Genomic DNA, 23,672 nt, shown 5'->3' on the forward strand with positions numbered 1-23,672 from the left:
TGCTTGGTCCTTTTGTGGTGGGTGATTCTGTAACGGTTTTCTTGATGAGAAGGAGAGTCGGACCAAAATGCGGCGTGTCTATTGCAATCCATGTTTAATGAAGAAACACACTAAACACAAACACTATCAAAACAATAAACTTAACGAAAAACCGAAACAGCCTATACTTGTGTAACCTAACACAGAACAATGACATCAGGACACTAAGGACAATCACCCACGACAAACTCAAAGAATATGGCTGCCTAAATATGGTTCCCAATCAGAGACAACGATAAACACCTGCCTCTGATTGAGAACCACTTCAGACAGCCATAGACTTAGTTAGAACACCCCACTAGCTACAATCCCCATACATACACACCACATACAAAAACCCATGCCACACCCTGGCCTGACCAAATAAATAAAGATAAACACAAAATACTTTGACCAGGGTGTGACAACAACGATAGAAATAAACACCACATAGTAAGGATTGAATATACCTAAAATAACGCATTATACACATTATCAGACGAACTAGATAAAATGTCTGCAGCCACCACGCCCAAACTAAAATTCAATGAATATTTAGATCAGAGTATGATTGATAGAGCGGGAGGTAAAGAACAGTATGGGAAAGTGGAGAAAGTGTGGAAAGGATTACGGATAAAATGGACACAAGCAGGTTATTTTAGCGGAGGACCCCCTACAGGGGGGAAACTCCAAGATATGCAGACAGAATTAGAGGACGCAGTAGAGCATGCAAAAGCGAGTGAGGCGGAGAGAAACAAGATACACAGGTTCAAAAAAGTAGGTACAAGAGAGAGAGAGAGAGAGAGCGGAGGGGGAGCTCAAGATAGGTACATGGGCCATACAGGAGAGTAGGAGGGTGCTACCCAAAAACACACCAGACATGATGTGCGTGGCTATTGTGGCGTCGGGGGATGTTAAAGCTCCGCCTGAGAACTTGCCCACGGCTCCCCCTGTGGCCGTTTCTCCCTCACTATATCCACAATTGACAATGGAGGCAGTTCAGCCCCCGCCATACTCAAAGGGACAAAATCACCGGAGCCCGTCACACAACCCATTCCTGCCCAGGGCACCTCCCACAATACAGGCTCCAGTTCTGAGAATAGACCAAGGGGAGTTAAAAGGGGAAATTACACTGGGGATAACGGCTGGCCATATGGTATGTGAACAGTTCGAAACTGGGATTCCAGGAGCAGGAGACCTCCCCCAGGAACGGAGGCCGCAATGCTCCTCTGTGAACTCTCTCACCTCTGAAACCAGAGGACACCTACAAACAAGATTAGATTCAAACCACTTCTATCAGACGGATAGGGAGGACTGTCATCAGAACATGGATATCGAAAACGAAGAAGAAATTGTCATGGTGCTCACCCAAGCTCCGATGGGAGCTCCAAACGTGACTAAGATGCAGGAGCTGCTGAAATCATCAATAGCTCGAGCTAAGGAACTCAGGGAGCTAATAGCTAACCAAGATAACAACAGAGAGGGAGCCTACCGTGTGGAAGGCATAATGAGAGGAACAGTAACCAAAGTTACCGAATCAATGGGGTCCGAAACACTCCGTCGGTCCTCCAGAATTGCTGATAGAAGAGAGCGAGAGCAGGAGATGGCAGGACAGTACCCCCTGCGACCGACACCAGGTGATGCACACACTGTGGAGTACCAGCCCTGGAAAATGACTGATTTAACAACACTGATGGGACAGATGCCTAGCCTACATGGAGGAGCTTCAGCGTGGCTACTTCAACTGCAGACACTTACGTCAGGCCTGCAACTCTGCCTAGGAGACATGAAAGCACATCTAGCAAGAGCCACCGACCACGGAACCATGGAGGCCCTCATGACAGCAGCTGACCTTGGATGGCGGGCCCCAACACTGCCCATAGACCACTTCCGTACCAGATTATGGGAAGTTCTACGGAGAGCATACCCTACAGAAAGAAACCATGCCACCTTATCCTCCTTTACAATCAACCCAGGTGAGCAACCTGCAGCATACCTGGACAGGGCTAAGACCACATGGAGATCGGTCCACGAAGAACCATTCGATCACACTGATACCACACTCAGCATGTGGAAGGAAATGGTGGTCAACGGGTGTCCTGGAGATGTTAAAACCAAACTCAGAGGAACGGTAGGGTTGATTGCACTTCCTCTGACCCAATTCAATACGCATGTGCACCACCATGTGACCCAGCACAACAAGGAAAGAGGGGGTGCTGAGAGCCAGGTGCAGTCCCTCCAGGTACAACTCCTGAAACTCCAATTGAAGGAAGCACAACAAGGAGAAAAACCTAAGAAACAGATGGTGGCGGAAGAAACGAAGGAGACAGGCACCAAAACAGACATCTCTCAAATAGTGGCCCAGACTATCTCCCAGATGATTCAACGATGAATCTACCAGATCCTGGCTGGCTGGTGGTTTCGGCAGATCCTGGCTGACTGGCAGATCCTGGCTGACTGGCAGATCTGGAAAAGTCTGGTCGACTGGCAGATCTGGAAGAGTCTGGTCGACTGGCAGATCTGGAAGAGTCTGGTCGACTGGCAGATCTGGAAGAGTCTGGTCGACTGGCAGATCTGGAAGAGTCTGGTCGACTGGCAGATCTGGAAGAGTCTGGTCGACTGGCAGATCTGGAAGAGTCTGGTCGACTGGCAGATCTGGTCGACTGGCAGATCTGGAAGAGTCTGGTCGACTGGCAGATCTGGTCGACTGGCAGATCTGGAAGAGTCTGGTCGACTGGCAGCTCTGGCTGCTCCATGCTGACTGGCTGCTCCATGCTGACTGACAGCTCTGGCTGCTCCATGCTGACTGGCTGCTCCATGCTGACTGGCAGCTCTGGCTGCTCCATGCTGACTGGCTGCTCCATGCTGACTGGCAGCTCTGGCTGCTCCATGCTGACTGGCTGCTCCATGCTGACTGGCAGCTCTGGCTGCTCCATGCTGACTGGCTGCTCCATGCTGACTGGCTGCTCCATGCTGACTGGCGGCCCTGGCTGCTCCATGCTGACTGGCGGCCCTGGCTGCTCCATGCTGACTGGCGGCCCTGGCTGCTCCATGCTGACTGGCGGCCCTGGCTGCTCCATGCTGACTGGCGGCCCTGGCTGCTCCATGCTGACTGGCAGCTCTGGCGGCTCCTTGCAGACTGGCAGCTCTGGCGGCTCCTTGCAGACTGGCAGCTTTGGCGGCATCCTGCAGACAGGCAGCTCTGGCGGCTCCTTGCAGACTGGCAGCTCCTTGCAGACTGGCAGCTCTATGCAGACTGGCAGCTCCTTGCAGACTGGCAGCTCTATGCTAACTGGCAGCTCCTTGCAAACTGGCAGCTCCTTGCAAACTGGCAGCTCCTTGCAAACTGGCAGCTCCTTGCAAACTGGCAGCTCCTTGCAAACTGGCAGCTCCTTGCAAACTGGCAGCTCCTTGCAAACTGGCAGCTCCTTGCAAACTGGCAGCTCTGAACAGGCGGGAGACTCCGGCAGCGCTGTAGAGAAGGAAGGCTCTAACAGCGCTAAACAGGCGGGAGACTCCGACAGCGCTGGAGAGGAGGAGGGCTCCGACAGCGCTGGACAGGCGAGGCGCACTGTAGGCCTGATGCGTGGTGCTGGCACTGGTGGTACTGGGCCGAGGACACGCACAGGAAGCCTGGTGCGGGGAGCTGCTACCGGAGGGCTGGGGTGTGGAGGTGGTACTGGAAAAACCGGACCGTGCAGGCGCGCTGGAGCTCTTGAGCACCGAGCCTGCCCAACCTTACCTGGTTGAATGCTCACGGTCGCCCTGCCAGTGCGGCGAGGTGGAATAGCCCGCACTGGGCTATGCAGGCGAACCGGAGACACCGAGCGCAAGGCTGGTGCCATGTAAGCCGGCCCAAGGAGACGCACTGGGGACCAGCTGCGTAGAGCCGGCTTCATGGCATTAGGCTCGATGCTCAATCTAGCCCGGCCGACACGCAGAGCTGGAATATACCGCACCGGGCTATGCACCTGCACTGGAGACACCGTGCGCACCACTGCATAACACGGTGCCTGTCCGGTCTCTCTAGCCCCCCGGTAAGCACAGGGAGTTTGCGCAGGTCTCCTACCTGGCGTAGCCATACTCCCTGTTAGCCCCCCCCCCAATAAATTTTTGGGGCTGCCTCTCGGGCCTCCTTCCGCGCCGCCGTGCCTGCTTCGCCAACTCCATTCTCTGATAACCTTCCGCGCACTGCTCCATCGAATCCCAGGCGGGCTCCGGCACTCTCCCTGGGTCGGCCGCCCACCTGTCGATCTCCTCCCAAGTCGTATACTCCATACTGTACTCCTCTTTGGGCTGCTCCTGTTGTTTCTTCTCCCGCTGCACCTTTGGGCGGCTACACTCCCCTGGTTTAGCCCAGGGTCCTCTCCCGTCGAGGATTTCCTCCCATGTCCAGAAATCCTTATTGCGCATCTCCTCGCGCTGCTCCTGCCTGTTGACACGCTGCTTGGTCCTTTTGTGGTGGGTGATTCTGTAACGGTTTTCTTGATGAGAAGGAGAGTCGGACCAAAATGCGGCGTGTCTATTGCAATCCATGTTTAATGAAGAAACACACTAAACACAAACACTATCAAAACAATAAACTTAACGAAAAACCGAAACAGCCTATACTTGTGTAACCTAACACAGAACAATGACATCAGGACACTAAGGACAATCACCCACGACAAACTCAAAGAATATGGCTGCCTAAATATGGTTCCCAATCAGAGACAACGATAAACACCTGCCTCTGATTGAGAACCACTTCAGACAGCCATAGACTTAGTTAGAACACCCCACTAGCTACAATCCCCATACATACACACCACATACAAAAACCCATGCCACACCCTGGCCTGACCAAATAAATAAAGATAAACACAAAATACTTTGACCAGGGTGTGACAACAACGATAGAAATAAACACCACATAGTAAGGATTTAATATACCTAAAATAACGCATTATACACATTATCAGACGAACTAGATAAAATGTCTGCAGCCACCACGCCCAAACTAAAATTCAATGAATATTTAGATCAGAGTATGATTGATAGAGCGGGAGGTAAAGAACAGTATGGGAAAGTGGAGAAAGTGTGGAAAGGATTACGGATAAAATGGACACAAGCAGGTTATTTTAGCGGAGGACCCCCTACAGGGGGGAAACTCCAAGATATGCAGACAGAATTAGAGGACGCAGTAGAGCATGCAAAAGCGAGTGAGGCGGAGAGAAACAAGATACACAGGTTCAAAAAAGTAGGTACAAGAGAGAGAGAGAGAGAGAGCGGAGGGGGAGCTCAAGATAGGTACATGGGCCATACAGGAGAGTAGGAGGGTGCTACCCAAAAACACACCAGACATGATGTGCGTGGCTATTGTGGCGTCGGGGGATGTTAAAGCTCCGCCTGAGAACTTGCCCACGGCTCCCCCTGTGGCCGTTTCTCCCTCACTATATCCACAATTGACAATGGAGGCAGTTCAGCCCCCGCCATACTCAAAGGGACAAAATCACCGGAGCCCGTCACACAACCCATTCCTGCCCAGGGCACCTCCCACAATACAGGCTCCAGTTCTGAGAATAGACCAAGGGGAGTTAAAAGGGGAAATTACACTGGGGATAACGGCTGGCCATATGGTATGTGAACAGTTCGAAACTGGGATTCCAGGAGCAGGAGACCTCCCCCAGGAACGGAGGCCGCAATGCTCCTCTGTGAACTCTCTCACCTCTGAAACCAGAGGACACCTACAAACAAGATTAGATTCAAACCACTTCTATCAGACGGATAGGGAGGACTGTCATCAGAACATGGATATCGAAAACGAAGAAGAAATTGTCATGGTGCTCACCCAAGCTCCGATGGGAGCTCCAAACGTGACTAAGATGCAGGAGCTGCTGAAATCATCAATAGCTCGAGCTAAGGAACTCAGGGAGCTAATAGCTAACCAAGATAACAACAGAGAGGGAGCCTACCGTGTGGAAGGCATAATGAGAGGAACAGTAACCAAAGTTACCGAATCAATGGGGTCCGAAACACTCCGTCGGTCCTCCAGAATTGCTGATAGAAGAGAGCGAGAGCAGGAGATGGCAGGACAGTACCCCCTGCGACCGACACCAGGTGATGCACACACTGTGGAGTACCAGCCCTGGAAAATGACTGATTTAACAACACTGATGGGACAGATGCCTAGCCTACATGGAGGAGCTTCAGCGTGGCTACTTCAACTGCAGACACTTACGTCAGGCCTGCAACTCTGCCTAGGAGACATGAAAGCACATCTAGCAAGAGCCACCGACCACGGAACCATGGAGGCCCTCATGACAGCAGCTGACCTTGGATGGCGGGCCCCAACACTGCCCATAGACCACTTCCGTACCAGATTATGGGAAGTTCTACGGAGAGCATACCCTACAGAAAGAAACCATGCCACCTTATCCTCCTTTACAATCAACCCAGGTGAGCAACCTGCAGCATACCTGGACAGGGCTAAGACCACATGGAGATCGGTCCACGAAGAACCATTCGATCACACTGATACCACACTCAGCATGTGGAAGGAAATGGTGGTCAACGGGTGTCCTGGAGATGTTAAAACCAAACTCAGAGGAACGGTAGGGTTGATTGCACTTCCTCTGACCCAATTCAATACGCATGTGCACCACCATGTGACCCAGCACAACAAGGAAAGAGGGGGTGCTGAGAGCCAGGTGCAGTCCCTCCAGGTACAACTCCTGAAACTCCAATTGAAGGAAGCACAACAAGGAGAAAAACCTAAGAAACAGATGGTGGCGGAAGAAACGAAGGAGACAGGCACCAAAACAGACATCTCTCAAATAGTGGCCCAGACTATCTCCCAGATGATTCAACAGCAGGCCGGTCCTCAACCAGCCAACCCGGGGCCTACTCCAGTGGGGCAACCTGGAGTTACTCAGCCTTGGTATCCCCCGCAACCACAACTTGCATACCAGCCGCAATGGATACCAGGCCATCCAAGAGGAGGGGTTTGTTTCAACTGTAGAACTCCAGGGCACTACTCACGAGAGTGTCCATACCCACTCACACCACAACAACGCCAGTGGAACTCTACGAGAGGTCCATATGGGAAGGAAAGGGGTGGAAATAGACCTCAACCGTACGAACATCAGCAACCAGGACCCACACCCATGCATCAGCAACCCGCATACAACCAACCGCAGTTCCAGGGAATGACTGGGAACACCATCCCCTGGCCATAAAAATGCCCACCACCCACGGCAGAAGAAGGAAACAGCAACTCCCAGACGGTTCACATGTCACCCTTCAATCAGCCATCATCCCTCAACCAGCATCGGCCAAATTAGCTGAAATCATCGGATTGACGCGGTCCTCATCAGAGGAAAAGGAAAGACTGAATATCTATACAGACTCAGCCCATGCCCATGAAGCAGGCCACACTGATGGACCCGGAACTTTTATGAGAAACACATGGCCCCACACACGAAGGCAAACTAAAGACCCTCCAAAAAGGCCTCGCACATCTGGTGGCACCCTCACATAAAAAATATGACTGACTTATTTTATGACGATGATTTATTTTGTGACGAATGCAATGTTTGTGACAGACACAACCCAAAGAAACCATATCGAACACCAATGGGCTCATACTTAATACCTAATGCATGTTTTCAGGATATTAGTATAGACTACACCGACATGGGCCCCGACAATTTATCTAAAGGCAAACGCTATCTCCTAGTTATAGTAGATAGGTTCTCCAAATGGGTAGAGGCAATACTAACAAAAGGGGAGGATGCTAGGTCAGTCTTTGAGTGGCTACAAACCAAACTAATACCCAGGTATGGCAACCCAAGACAAATCAAATTTGACAAATGGCTCACATTTAACAAACACCTGAGACAGGTGGAAGAAAGATTTGGCATAACCCACAGATTTGGATCTAAGTACAGGCCCCAATCCCAAAATCTGGTGGAACGTCAAACCAAAAGCAAAAGCTAAGATAGCTAAAGTATGTGCCTCATGGGATAATGACTGGTAGAGTCATGCATGGTCCACCAAGGGAGGGAGGTCATATGCCCGCCCTTGATGTACAACAAATTGTAATGTCTAATTATGTGAAAAAACTGACGGTTCTCTCTGCAGCACTCTCTACCCAGGTTCACAAGGTCCAGGAGGGGGAGCTGCCGGGGGACACGCCACTACTGAAGGTAAAGGTTGGTGACTGGGTGAGGGTTACAGTCCACAAGAGAAAGTGGCTGGAACCCAGGTGGACTGGACCGTACGAAGTGAAGGAGGTTACTTCACACTCAGTCCAGGTCAAAGGTAAATCAGGCACACCTTGGCACCGCCTTACACATTGCACCCCAGCCCCAATTCCTTCTAGAACACTGACTGAAGTCAGAGCTGATTTGAGCGGCCTAAATTCGATTCCAAATGAAGACACTCCTTCCTCAGGTGATGCGGCATCAAACTCCGCCTCCCCTGAGAAGGGAACCTCGCCCAGTTAGAGGGAAATTTCTCACTCTCTGGGTGAGGCTGGGGATATCTGGTCCCTTATTTGTGATATTCCTACTGATATTTGGAGTAACCCTAGGACTTTCACATGATTAATTTAACAACTATTTCACCCTGCCACATCACGTACACCAACCCCTACACATGCCCCTAACTCTTTTCCTGATATCACTCCCTCCAATCACTCCCGTCCCAAACGTAGCACTACACCTACAGACCCACCATACACACCAGACAAGGTTAGAAGCACCACGAATGCAACCACCACCATTGCACTATAGTTTTCACGTCTAATAGATGTGAAGAGGGGGATTTGTTATATAAATATTCATACACATAGCTTGTATAAACAAAGACATTCCGTCGTAAGAACACATACACCCAGGCATAAGACTGACCCCCTCTTCCTTATATAAACACACATCTCATCTCCCTCTAACTGGCCGGTCCCAAGAGCAAAGGACTTTTGCTGTGCACCAATGGGGCCCGCTCTGGTTAGAGCAAGGCCCGCCTCCAACCCTCCGACCAGTCAAGAAGACCGAAACGACAAGACTCCACCTACTTTATTCTATGTATAAAAATGAATGTAACCGTAGTATAAGGCTCTCTTTTTCACCTGGCTCCTTGCCGAGTTATGTGAACTAGGTCCGTGCACGTAAAACTGCGGGACAAGATATCTCTGACTCATTAAAACTGTCTTTTGTTACAACTGAAATCCACTCTGTCCAGCGTCCGTGATTTGGTCTCAACTCTCCAGTATTTAAACACTAACACCCACCAGATGTGCCACCAAGAGTCTTTTCACAGTCTCCAGGTCCGAATTCAAGGAAATGTACAGTATTATACAGAGCAATGAGTGCATGGAACTCCCTTCCATCTTATATTGCTCAAGTGAACAGCAAACCTGGTTTCAGAAATAGCTAATAAAGCAACACCTCATGTCAAAACACCTCTCCCCCATGTGACCTACTTATGTGTATGTACTGACATGTATAACTGATACAGTAGATGCATACACACACTACTGTTAATGTTTTTAAATGTATGTAAACTGCAACGTCTTCTGTCTGTAATGTCTTTTTTTGTTCTGTGTCGGACCCCAGTAAGACTAGCTGTTGCCATTGCTAATGGGGATCCTAATAAATCAAATCAAAATGACATCAAAGTGGTATTAATTATAATCCTCAATGTCTCATCTTTCAAATTACATAGAGTCCTCTAAATTTACAGCATTTACCTCAGACAACAAATAAATTGTTTGAGTTGCCCTATTTCCGGGAGGGATGATGCTGCCACCATCATGCTTCAAGGTAGTGATGGTGTTAGACGGGTGACAAGCTGTGACTGGTTTTCTACAGACATACCACTTTGCATTCAGGGTTACATTTTTGTCTCGTAAGACCACAGAATCTTGGTCTTGGAGTCTTTCATGTGCCTTTGGCAGACTCCAGGTGTGCTGTCATATGCCTCTGCCTCAGGAGTGGGCAGTTCCATATGTTTGATGGAGACCACTGCTCTAGGAAACTTTCAACAAATTATTTCAAATAATTATTTTATATTTTATACCCTTCCCCAGAAATACTGTATATAAAAAATATACATTTCAGATCTAGTCATTTCTTGCATTCTATCCATGCGGACTTTGCGGGCTACCTGAGACATGAAACAGGTGGGAGGGGATACAAGCGGTCATCAATTTATTAATGCGCAATGGGTGATGGAAACACTTCAACCGCTTCATTTTTATTTAACACTTCAATGGAATAACAGACAGAATGAGATGGAGCGACAGTTTGAGGCTCAACATCAGAAAAAGATGAGACTGATAGAGGAACAGAAGAGAATGGATAGATGAGGAATGTGGGGAAAAAACAGAGAATTCATACATTGACCTTGTATGTTCTTATTTGAATGGAATAAGAATGGAATTGAATGAATATTCAAATTCAATATTTATATTAGTTTCAACATGACAAATATTGCACTCATTGTCTGTGCATCAAGTTTACAAACTATAATTTCAAGTTGACCAAAGTTTCATGTACAGTATTAAACTTCTAAAATGGATTCAGTTTTCAAATTCAGTTCTCTAAATTCAGATTCCAAAACAATTTCCTGGTACTTTGCCAGCCAGTAAAGGTAGAGGAGAACATGTCAAAAGCTCTCTGCGGTAAACAAGCTAGAGGTACCAAAGGAGCGGTTTCTGAAGCAAATGTGGCATGTAAAATCTATTTTATTCCTATGAATTAGATTCTAGCGTTTGAATCGTTTGGGTTTATTATGACCCCATGTAGGACGTGTTAGAAGGGATTGGAGTGTGACAAAAAGAATATAGTTGAAAAACTATATCATATTCCATTTATTTTTATTTTAAAAAACTCCCTAGTCTTTGCCAAAGACAGCCACCCCCATGCTAGCTTGAAAATACGAAGAGTGGTACAGTACTCAGTGATGTGTTGCGTTGGATTTGCCTCAAACATAACACTTTGTAATCAGGACATAAAGTTGATTTTTTTGCCCCATTATTTTGCAGTTATACTTTAGTTTCTTATTGCAAACAGGATGCATGTTTGGAATATTTATATTATGTACAGTATGTACAGGCTTCCTCCTTTTCACTCTGTCATTTAGGTTAGTATTGGGGAGTAAGCTTCAGTTCTCTCCTTTCACAGCCATTAAATACAATAAACTGTTTTAAAGTCATCATTGGTGGTTTCCTTCCACTCCAGTTGTCATGCCCTGATCTGTTTCACCTGTCTTGGTCATTGTCTCCATCCACCTCCAGGTGTCTCCTGTTTTCCCCATTAGTCCCCTGTGTATTTATCCTTGTGGTTCCTGTTTCTCTGTGCCAGTTTGTCTTGTTTTGCCAAGTCAACCAGTGTTTTTTTCAGCTCCCATTTTACCCAGTCTCTGTTTTCTCCTAGCCCTCCTGGTTTTGACCCTTGCCTGTCCTGATGCCGAATCCGCCTGCTTGACTACTCTGACTGTTCTGACCTCAAGTCTGCCTATCCCCTTGTACTGTTTGGACTCGGATCTGTTCACTGAACCCCTGCCTATCCTGACCTCAAGCCTGCTTATCTCCTGGTACTGTTTGGACTCTGACCTGTTTTATGAAATCTCGCCTGTCCACGACCTGCCTTCTCCCTGCAGGGAGCCACCATTGGGCGGTATGAGGAGCTACTGCTGGAACTTTTGGAAGGGCTTCGTTCCCTGACGGAACGCCACGACCAAGGGTTCAAGGCTATAATGGAGCAAATCAGTAAGTTAGCTCCTAGGCAGCCAGCCACCAGTACTTGTGGATTTGTTCAACCTACCCTGGCTCCTCGAACCCCGCTCATCTCCTCCGGAGTGTTATGCAGGCGATCCTGGTACCTGCCGGGCGTCCCTTTCCCAGTGCTCCCTCCCTAAAGGACGAGCTCGCAGCTCGGAAATACCACGGGACCTCAATTCCCTCATCGCCCTGGCGATTAGGATTGGTGGGCGCCTTCGAGACCTCCGTTGTGTGAGGTCAGGTCTCGGGAACACTTGTTCGTCTGCTGGTGCCCGTCTGAAGGAATCCGGAACTCCCAGAAGTTTGTATTTCCGAGGAGAGACGAAAACACCAGAGTTTCCCAGAGAATCATCAGCTATGGGTGAGTTGGATACTCCTGAGCGCATGCAACTGGGAAGAGCTAGATTATTGGTTGGGGAACACTCAGGTAGGCTGAGTTCTAACTGTTGTCTGTACTGTGGAGGGACGGGACATGATATAGCCACTTGTCCAGTTAAGAAACCCTTTTTAGTGGGTACAGGTACTCTGGTGAGCCAGACTAGGAGTCCCCTAATGTCTATCACCCGTACACCTTTTTTGATTCTGCTGTGGGAAGACCAGTCTAAGTCTCTCCGGGTGCTCATTGACTCTGGGGCTGATGAAAGTTTTATGGATGCTACCATGGTTTCTGAATGAGGTATTCCCACTCAACCTCTTTCTGTCCCCATGGATGCATGGGCAATGGACGGCCGTTCTATTGGAAGAGTCACACATAGCACTGTGCCCGTTCATATACGAGTATCAGGAAACCACAATGAGACCATAAGTTAGGAGTGATGGTGTATTGGTACACCATCCAAAGGGTAATTAATGCTCAAAGGGATATTCAATGTCTGCTTAATTTTTTTACCCATCTACCAATAAATGCCTGCTTTCCGAGGCATTGTCAAGCCTCCCTGGTCTTTGTGGTTGACTCAGACCTTACAATTATCTCTGTGTGGTACAGCGACGAGGTAGTCATTCACTGGCACACAGTGAGTCCATGCAACTTATTGTGATTTTGTAAGCACATTTTTAATCCTGAATTATTTAGGCTTGCCATTAACAAAGGGGTTGAATACAGCCCGAGAGCTGGACCAGGAGGTTCTGGTAAAACAAATTGTGGTTAAAACACTATTCAGAATAAATAGATAGTGTTAGTCAAAACATGATTTTAAATGCAGGGTGGAGAGCAGCTCAGTAAGATGCTGAGTTCATGCATTATCAATCATATCACACAAATTAATGTCTAATGAGCTAACAATAGATTATTTAGCTTAATTGACTATGTTGACCAGGTATACTCCTTTGCTTTTCAAGTTCAGGTTTTACTTTCAATTGAGCTCTTCAATTAGGAGGCTGGACACTACCAATCCAACAACCTGTTCTTATTGAACATCACTAAGGCTAAGGGTGGATTCTGGAGTAGCTTCAATAGGCAGAGGAAAGGTTGGTTATGAAATTTGAGGTCTGTGGTGACTTGATAAACTGTACAGGATATTCATGCAGGCACAAACACTGCCCAACTGAGCCCAGTCATAGCTTTGTTTCCCGCCTGCTGCGCACTCCTGCCACCATCACACACGCCTTCCCCCCGTCACACGCATCAGCGACTATTGGACTCACCTGGACTCAATCACAGGTTTATTACCTCCCCTATATTTGTCAGTTCCCCAGCTCTATTCCCCACTGCTGCATTGATTGTCGTTTGTCTGTGTATCTGTGTGCTGACGCTGTTTCTGTCTTGCTCTTTGTCTGTTCCTAATTAAATGTCAACTCCCCGTACCTGCTTCTCGTCTCCGGCGTTGGTCCTTACAGAATGCAGCAGCCATCATACGAAGCATTGGGGAGTGCTGATGTTCCGGTTGGTGGTGACGTCGGGTCCAGGGGCTGACACTGATGGAACCGGGGGTGCCAAAGCCAGCTCGTCGGGCTATCCCGCCCTGGCTGGCTCGAGGTTTCTTAACCCGGTTGGCTCGGAAGGCGCCCATCCCACGTCAGGCCTCAGCCGGATTGTCAGGTTTTTATGCCCCGCCGGCTCATCAGGCTGCTACGCCTCCGCCGGATCATCGGGCTCCCACACCTCTGCGGGATCGACAGGCTCACTAGGCTCTCACGCCTCGGCTGGCCCGTCAGGCTAACCGAGGTGGAACACTGTTTCTGTCTGTTCCTAATTAAATGTCAACTCCCCGTACCTGTTTCTTGTCTCCGGTGTCAGTCCTTACAGCTTTGCATGCCTTGTCATTCCCTTTTACAGCATTGGCAGACAGTCCCTCTTTAGTCAAGTTCTCCTTTGCAGCATCTTTCTCTTCTCGACTCATCTGTAGGGCAGCCCTCGAAGTGACTCTGCAAGAATTTCCCCTTTGTCTTAGGAATTCAGCATTCTCTGTGCTGCTCTCTCCAACCCCCATTGTCTCACCTCTGAGAAGCAGAGGTTATATCCTGTAGGTCAGATATCGGATTCGAGGTTAATTTGACAGTAACACTATTGTTCAACAGCTTATAAAAAGGTATTGGATTCATTGTTTCTCCTTTTTGTTCCTGAACTGTTGTGGTGAGGTTCGGCATGGCCTTTCAGGCTATGATTTCTCCCTCTCTTACCATGCTTAGAATAATTCCTTGTAATGCTTGTTAATGCTTTGTAACTTAAGCTTTATGCCTTTTATGTCAATCCATCTCAGACATTGCCTATTACTATAACTCAACCATTGTGTTCTTGCATATTGCCGTTTATCTTATGGAGTCAGAATTTTAAAAGGCTAATTTCATAGTCTTATTATGAGTCACATGTGATGTGTATATATATTATACCGTATATACACAACACCTTTCTCTTCTTGCTTCATCTCTCTCTTCTAAGAATTTCCATTTCAACTGTCATCTTAGCCCTTTCACTTTCTGCAACAGGCCTTAGGGAACCCATTGAGTTATCTTCTGGATCATGTTGTGCTTTAACTAGCTCACCTGTCAGTTAGGGAAGTATTATTGGGGCGGCAGGCGAAAGGTTGCTAAATCGAATCCCCGAGCTTACAAAGCAAAAGATCTGTTCTGCCCCTGAACAAGTCAGTTAACCCAATGTTCCTAGGCTGTCATTGTCAAAATAATTTGTTCTTAACTGACTTGCCCTTAAAAAGGGAAAAGCATCATTTGGCTCACAAAAGATGGCAGTACCATTGTCATTGGATGTCCTGGGTAGCCTCTTTCTTTTGGGTGGTGTCAATTGAGGAACCCCTATTGCTCGTTTTGTTGCATTGCCAAAACGGCTGCCTTTTTTTTCACAGCAAGATTCCTATTGGTGGGGAAAAATAAATGTCAGAGTCTGGGTGTAGATGGTCACTTACATGAAACTCTGAAATAATTGACAAACTTCAGTTTTGGTATTTGGAACCAGGGGCGCATCTTTGGTTTTAGGAAGTTGGTCACTTTTATTGTAAATAAGAATGGAATATGTTCAGCGCATAAAATTAACACACCTGCAGGTAGATTTTGGCATTGGCGGGTAAGATGTATTTTTCACTAGCCACTTTGGCAGGTGGTCAGGGCTCCACAGTGCAAGCATTTAATTCGCATTTGTGAATAAAATAGTAAAATATGATCACATTTATAGTAAAATAAATGTTGCAGTAGCTATTTTTCAGCTGTTTTGTTTCATAGCTGGTAAATGTAATCGCACATGGTAAAAGAACCACAAATCCTACATAGCCTATCCCGTCTCGCGCTGCAACACTGCCTGGCTGGGGGCTGTGCACACGTGAGAATCTGAGTCTCAATAATGGCATTAGCGATGTTTAGGCATATGCTGGTGGTCATGTTAATTATAGGACGACTTGAGATACATTATGCATGACTAACAGCACATCTGTGTCAGTCTATTGTTCTGTGGTAGACTTATCTGTAAACGCTGATACATCCTGACAAAATACGATATGAGTGGCCTAATGTAATTTTCTGGACCTTGTAAAGTGTAGAGAATAAACCCATAACTGATCCAAATGGTTGTATAATCAGGGCTTTATTTTGGCATGAAACACAAAAGAATGTTTGATTAGCCCACATCACTGCCTAGACAATCATTGTGTACTAACAATAATACATTCGTCATTGCACTGTGTTGTAGCCTAGGACATAATACCTTTATTTAAAACAATTAAATGAAGGCTTATCTTCCACCGGATAATCTGCTACATAGGCTGAAGAAGTGATGCAGCCTACAACCATGTTGAGTTATTGCAATAGCCTATTAAACTGTTAAATTCGCTATAGACTTCATTTAAAATAGCTAAATAAATAACAACCATGACAGTCAATGGGTTCGATTCCCAGAGCCACGAACAGAAAATTAATGCATGCACAGTGTTTTGGATGAAAGCATCTGCTTAATGTCACTTATTATTTTTGCACACCTAATATTTGTGATACATCGAACATTTCGCTGCATGAAACTTTTGACAGTGGCTATGGGCTGCCTGTCCATTCTGAGAAGACACAAGAAAATAAAACCTTGACCAGATTAGTTATATCACCAACTGTGTAATTTTGCCATAGTGTTTCTTTGTCATAACCCAAGGTTGCATGCCAAATCTTTGATGAACCTGAATATAGACAAGATTCAGACCTCACATCACCAAGTCAACAATAAACTCATATTGTCTCTTTTACAAATCTGTGATTCATAGCAAATGGCAGCATACATGTATTGTCAATTGCCATCAATGATTGCTGAAGTATCCTTAATAGGGAGATAACATTCTCTAAAGGAACCATAAACAGATGATCCAGCAGCGGTGGCCTCTGCTACTCGAGCCGCCTGCCTTGCAGCATGAGCCTGACTTTTCAACGGTCATTGAGAGTCAGTTGGTATCTTTTCTGGCTGGCCTCGACTGTTAACCAACAACTTCAAAATAGGTAATTGTTGCTATTGTATTTGTAGTAGTGTATTTCATCACAGTTGCTAATTAGTTTGACATTGTAGCTAGCTTAATTTCTGGACTGGTCATTGTTGTCAAAGTTTGTTAGCTATCTTAGCCGACTGTGAGAAAAGATGTAGCAAGCTAGCTAAGTCAATATGTTTAGGGCCTAGCCTATGTGATAGCTAGTGTTTGTTTGTGAAACATCCGTAGTCTAGCTAAGACTAGGGAAGTAATCACTCGTTAACATAGCTAGTTTGCTAACAGTCATAGTTAGCTACGCTAGCTAGCTTGCTATGACCAGTGAGTCACAAAGGATTTGCGCAACTCCAACTGGTCTCAAGTGGGGATGGCACAGAGTACTGATTAAACAATGAAAATGGTTTATTTAGTTTAATGTATACTATGGCAGCTAAATGCTGAATTACAGTAACGCATACAATATGTTGTATATGGTCCCGGTGGTTCTGTGTAATGTTAGCTACCTGAATTATTTGGATCTAGCTAGTGGTCAATGACAAAACAAATAATTTTGTGAAACTATTCATGGTTGACCCTATGACCCATTGGCTGTAATCAGCTGCTGTCTTTCATCGAAAAGCAAATCTATAAACAAAGGAAATTAACTATATGTATCATGTAAAACAACATTCTATCGGTTGAATAAGTAGTGTTTCCAGCTGATCCCATTCCTCACTTGAACCCCCAAGTACATGTCTTCTTGTTTGTCTTCCTGCCAGCAGACTCTCTCTCCACCCTCAGCCTCTTTGTCTCTACCTTCCACCACCATGCACCAAATACTCACTGTTCACAGCCAGAAATGTATGTGTAACACAACAGTTATCACTCATAATAACCAGGGATGGGTAGGTTACTTTCTAAATGTAATCAGTTACAAGTTACCTGTCAAATTGTAATCAGTAATTTTAACTTTTGGATTACCCAAACTCAGTAATGTAATCTGATAACATTCTGTTACTTTTAGATTACTTTCCCCTTAAGGGGCATTAGAAGAAGACAAATGTATGTTACCAATTAAACGACATCTATTGCAGGATAAATCCATGTTACAGTTTACATGGCTGGCTATATATACAGTGCCTTGCAAAAGTATTTGGCCCCCTTGAACTTTGCGACCTTTTGCCACATTTCAGGCTTCAAACAAAGATATAAAACTGTATTTTTTTGTGAAGAATCAACAACAAGTGGGACACAATCATGAAGTGGAACGACATTTATTGGATATTTCAAACTTTTTTAACAAATCAAAAACTGAAAAATTGGGCGTGCAAAATTATTCAGCCCCCTTAAGTTAATACTTTGTAGCGCCACCTTTTGCTGCGATTACAGCTGTAAGTCGCTTGGGGTATGTCTCTATCAGTTTTGCACATCGAGAGACTGACATTTTTTTCCCATTCCTCCTTGCAAAACAGCTGGAGCTCAGTGAGGTTGGATGGAGAGCATTTGTGAACAGCAGTTTTCAGTTCTTTCCACAGATTCTCGATTGGATTCAGGTCTGGACTTTGACTTGGCCATTCTAACACCTGGATATGTTTATTTTTAGAGTTTAGAGTTTATTTTTTTATTTTTACATGGACAGTGCACATTAATCAACGTTTCAGTAAAAGTGCCGGTTTTAGCCAGCCGGCTAATTTTCAACAGCAGTCCCTGGGCAGGTTATTAAAAACAATTACAATATAGACAATAGCAACATAGAACAAGCAAGACATAGCAACATAGGACAAGCAAGACATAGCATACAGACAGAGCAACATAGGACAAGCAAGACGTAGCATACAGACAGAGCAACATAAAACAAAAAGCAGCAAGACAAAATTCATAAAAGTAACAAAGTGTTTTCACACCTCACAAGCTACAGACAACAGACAACATGGAAAGCGGCAACACACAGCTAGGGACCATGTTCACAAATCTGATTGACCTTTAGCCATGTCTTCAAGCATTTTGTGAAAGTGTGATATGTGGTGCAGTTATGTGTGTCTGATGGCAGTGTATTCCAGACATGGGAAGCTCTCACAGAGAATGCAGATTTACTAAAGGTGCTTTTCCTTAGGGGAACTATACAGTCACCTCTCATGGCAGACCTTGTGGATCTGCTGCCATATGTCTGGGTTTTCTGTTTAACAAAAATATTGAGTGGAGGGGGAGCCAGGCCATTAAGGATCTTGAATACAAGACATGCGTCGGTGTATTGCACAAGATTTTCCCAACTCAAGAGCTCATGCTTTCTAAGGATGTGACAATGATGATGGCTATTGGGCTTCCTATCAAGCACTTTGAGAGCCTGTTTGTAGACAGACTGAATAGGTTTTAATGTTGTACAGCAAGCTTGGGCCCAACTAGTCAAGCAGTATGTTAAGTGGGGGAGTATCATAGATTTTGAACCATTCCATTGTAGATTTTGCTTTATGTTTTGGATCATTGTCTTGTTGGAAGACAAATCTCCGTCCCAGTCTCAGGTCTTTTGCAGACTCCATCAGGTTTTCTTCCAGAATGGTCCTGTATTTGGCTCGATCCATCTTCCCATCAATTTTAACCATCTTCCCTGTCCCTGCTGAAGAAAAGCAGGCCCAAACCATGATGCTGCCACCACCATGTTTGACAGTGGGGATGGTGTGTTCAGCTGTGTTGCTTTTACGCCAAACATAACATTTTGCATTGTTGCCAAAAAGTTCAATTCTGGTTTCATCTGACCAGAGCACCTTCTTCCACATGTTTGGTGTGTCTCCCAGGTGGCTTGTGGCAAACTTTAAACGACACTTTTTATGGATATCTTTAAGAATTGGCTTTCTTCTTGCCACTCTTCCATAAAGGCCAGATTTGTGCAATATACGACTGATTGTTGTCCTATGGACAGAGTCTCCCACCTCAGCTGTAGATCTCTGCAGTTCATCCAGAGTGATCATGGGCCTCTTGGCTGCATCTCTGATCAGTCTTCTCCTTGTATGAGCTGAAAGTTTAGAGGGACGGCCAGGTCTTGGTAGATTTGCAGTGGTCTGATACTCCTTCCATTTCAATATTATCGCTTGCACAGTGCTCCTTGGGATGTTTAAAGCTTGGGAAATCTTTTTGTATCCAAATCCGGCTTTAAACTTCTTCACAACAGACTTGCCTGGTGTGTTCCTTGTTCTTCATGATGCTCTCTACGCTTTTGATGGACCTCTGAGACTATCACAGTGCAGGTACATTTATACGGAGACTTGATTACACACAGGTGGATTGTATTTATCATCATTAGTCATTTAGGTCAACATTGGATCATTCAGAGATCCTCACTGAACTTCTGGAGAGAGTTTGCTACACTGAAGGTAAAGGGGCTGAATAATTTTGCACGCCCAATTTTTCAGTTTTTGATTTGTTAAAAAAGTTTACAATATCCAATAAATGTCGTTCCACTTCATGATTGTGTCCCACTTATTGTTGATTCTTCACAAAAAAATACAGTTTTATATCTTTATGTTTGAAGCCTGAAATGTGGCAAAAGGTTGCAAAGTTCAAGGGGGCCGAATACTTTCGCAAGGCACTGTATGCATGTTAAATTTAACTTTATGGGTAAGTTATGTAGGCTTCTTCATCGCTTTCTACTACATATTACGACTAAATGATAGACTTTGTTTTTTAATCTAAAGATATCAGAATTCCAGGCATTCCAATAAATGTTACACCCCTTGATCTTCAACAATAGGACTTGGAAATATGGAAGTATAGATAAGCAAAAATGTTTTCCCTGAGCATGACCCCAAAACTAAGGATTTATTAGCCAGTACTCTGTGTCTGATTTTGTTGTGATGCAGGACTGATGCGCTCCTGGAATGGCATGCTTTTGCCAAGAGTGTGCAAAGCTGTCATCAAGGCGGCTTTGAAGAAAAAAATATTAAATGTTTGATTTGTTTAACACTTTTTTTTGGTTACTACATGATTCCTTATGTGTTATTTCATGGTTTTGAGGTCTCCCGAGTGGCACAGCATCTCAGTGCTGGAGGTGTCACTACAGACCCTGGTTCGATTACAGACTGTTTCACAACCGGACGTGATTGGGAGTCCCATAGGGTGGCGAACAATTGGCCCAGTGTTGTCCAGGTTAGGGTTTGGCAGAGGTAGGCTGTCATAGTAAATACGAATTTGTTCTTAACTGACTTGCCTAGCTAAATAAAGGTTAAATAAATGTCTTCACTATTCTACAATGTAGAAAATAGTAAAAATAAAGAAACCCTTGAATGAGTAGGTGTCAACTTTTGATTGGTAAAGTATTTAGTCAGCCACCAATTGGGCAAGTTCTCCCAATTAAAAAGATGAGGCCTGTAATTTGCATCATTGGTACACTTCAACTATGACAGACAAAATGAGAAAAAAATCCAGAAAATCACATTGTAGGATTTTTTTTTTTTTAATGAATTTATTTGCTAATTATGGTGGAAAATGTGTCAATAACAAAAGTTTATCTCAATACTTTGTTATATACCCTTTGTTGGCAATGACAGAGGTCAAACGTTTTCTGTAAGTCTTCACAAGGTTTTCACACTGTTGCTGGTATTTTGGCCCATTCCTCCATGCAGATGTCCTCTAGAGCAGTGATGTTTTGGGGCTGTTGCTGGGCAACACGGACTTTCAACTCCCTCCAAAGATTTTCTATGGGGTTGAGATCTGGAGACTGGCCACTCCAGGACCTTGAAATGCTTCTTACGAAGCCACTCCTTCGTTGCCCGGGCGGTGTGTTTGGGATCATTGTCATGCTGAAAGACCCAGCCATGTTTCATCTTCAATGTCCTTGCTGATGGAAGGAGGTTTTCACTCAAAATCTCACGATACATGGCCCCATTCATTCTTTCCTTTACACGGATCAGTCGTCCTGGTCCCTTTGCAGAAAAACAGCCCCAAAGCATGATGTTTCCACCCCCATGCTTCACAGTAGGTATGGTGTTCTTTGGATGAAACTCAGAATTCTTTGTCCTCCAAACACGACGAGTAGAGTTTTTACCAAAAAGTTATATTTTGGTTTCATCTGACCATATGACATTCTCCCAATCTTCTTCTGGATCATCCAAATTCTCTCTAGCAAACTTCAGACGGGCCCGGACATGTACTGGCTTAAGCAGGGGGACACGTCTGGCACTGCAGGATTTGACTCCCTGGCGGCGTAGTATGTTACTGATGGTAGGCCCTGCTCTCTGCACGTCATTCACTAGGTCCCCCCGTGTGGTTCTGGGATTTTTGCATACCGTTCTTGTCGTCATTTTGACCCCACGAGGTGAGATCTTGCGTGGAGCCCCAGATCGAGGGAGATTATCAGTGGTCTTGTATTTCTTCCATTTCCTAATAATTGCTCCCACAGTTGATTTCTTCAAACCAAGCTGCTTACCTATTGCAGATTCAGTCTTCCCAGCCTGGTGCAGGTCTACAATTTTGTTTCTGGTGTCCTTTGACAGCTCTTTGGTCTTGGCCATAGTGGAGTTTGGAGTGTGACTGTTTGAGGTTGTGGACAGGTGTCTTTTATACTGATAACAAGTTCAAACAGGTGCCATTAATAGAGGTGTAACGAGTGGAGGACAGAGGAGCCTCTTAGAGGTCTGTGAGAGCCAGATATCTTGTTTGTAGGTGACCAAATACTTATTTTCCACCATAATTTGCAAATAAATTCATTAATCCTACAATGTGATTTTCTGGATATTTTTTTCTCATTTTGTCTGTCATAGTTGAAGTGTACCTATGATGAAAATTACAGGCCTCATATTTTTAAGTGGGATAACTTGCACAATTGGTGGCTGACTAAATACTTTTTTCCCCACTGTATATTATGACTACATTTTGAAGTTTTTGTTTGGCATTTGTTATTTTTTTGTGTTTTTTGCAGTTAGAGCACACTAAATGTTTTCTGGAAGTAAGGCAAAGTTGTAATGTAATGGCGACTGTGCTTCTATCTAAAAGTGCAGCAATGGAAGAGTGTGATAAGGAATTGAAAGTATTTAAATCAAAGAATGGAACAAAACGAGCAAAAGTTGTAGTAGAAGACAAGGACTGGTCAAATTTCTTAATGGACTATGTTTTTTGAACAAGGAGATTCATTTGGGAAATCCATTTGTAATATCGAGGACTGTGAATAAACCAGTGAGAAAGGTGGATGAAGAACAGAAGTATGCGCTGGATCTGGCAAAATAATCCATGTGTTGATCTTCGAAGCAGGGCGCCTGCCAAAGGAGTTATAGCTGGAGTGTTGTTGGATATAGATGATGAGTACAACTTCGTCAGAAAATCCCAGGAGTGGTGAGTGCACGTCGCCTGACCCGTATGGTAAATGGAAGGAAGGAGAAGCCTGTCAACATTGTTATTTGAGGAGACTGGATATGTGAGGTATGTGATGAAAGCATGTGTGTCCAAACCATTACAGTATGGAATATGTAAAGGATATGGTAACATGTCAAATGTTTGCTGACGGGAGAGGTATTATATTGAAGAATCTGTGAATGGAAAATGTTGCAACTGTAGTGGGGATCAGACTACGGACTTCCTTGAAGGTTGCGCAGCGGATCTCCTATGTGGAGGCCGGTGAAGAGTCGAAGGAACAAGAGGCAGCATTGTTGAAGATATAGCGGTGGATGCATTGCAACCTGTTGCTAGTGTTTCAAGTCAAATCGGGTGATCTGGATACACTCATTTTGAAGATGGATTTTGGGACACTTATAGCCACAGTGATTCATTGTACAGCACAAGTGTCTAAGAAGTACAAGAATCTGGGTATTATATCTGCAGCCGAGAAGTTTTTGGGGCTCAAAGACTTCACGACAGAAGTATTACAAGGACTACGAATTGTCCCGCCCTCACAGGAGGCTTCTGAGCCTGTGTTGGGACCTGACTAGAATGAGGTTTTTACTGAAAGCAGGTTGATTTTGTTTAGTTAATACATTTTTTGGTAGTTTGTATGATATTTTATTTATTTTTACCCAAAT

At 45.2% G+C, this 23,672-nt stretch overlaps 1 protein-coding gene across 1 annotated transcript; it reads left to right on the top strand.

Annotated features, from left to right (window-relative positions):
- Nucleotides 1-1,988: 1,988 nt before the first annotated feature.
- LOC110528943 lies at nt 1,989-7,359 on the top strand. Its single transcript, XM_021611113.2, has 2 exons — nt 1,989-2,395; nt 6,858-7,359. The coding sequence occupies exons 1-2, from the start codon at nt 2,087-2,089 to the stop codon at nt 7,233-7,235; spliced, it is 687 nt and encodes a 228-aa protein (XP_021466788.2). The 5' UTR covers nt 1,989-2,086; the 3' UTR covers nt 7,236-7,359.
- Nucleotides 7,360-23,672: the final 16,313 nt, after the last annotated feature.

Source organism: Oncorhynchus mykiss, chromosome 7 (assembly GCF_013265735.2).
Source record: "Oncorhynchus mykiss isolate Arlee chromosome 7, USDA_OmykA_1.1, whole genome shotgun sequence".
NCBI classification, from domain to species: Eukaryota; Metazoa; Chordata; class Actinopteri; order Salmoniformes; family Salmonidae; genus Oncorhynchus; species Oncorhynchus mykiss.

Bases quoted from the DNA above. Each gene is read 5' to 3' on its own strand.
- LOC110528943 (XM_021611113.2), top strand. From the start codon at position 2,087: ATGTGGAAGGAAATGGTGGTCAACGGGTGTCCTGGAGATGTTAAAACC. The intron at 2,396-6,857 runs ATGATTCAACGA...ACTATCTCCCAG, and splicing joins TGGCCCAGACTATCTCCCAG to ATGATTCAACAGCAGGCCGG.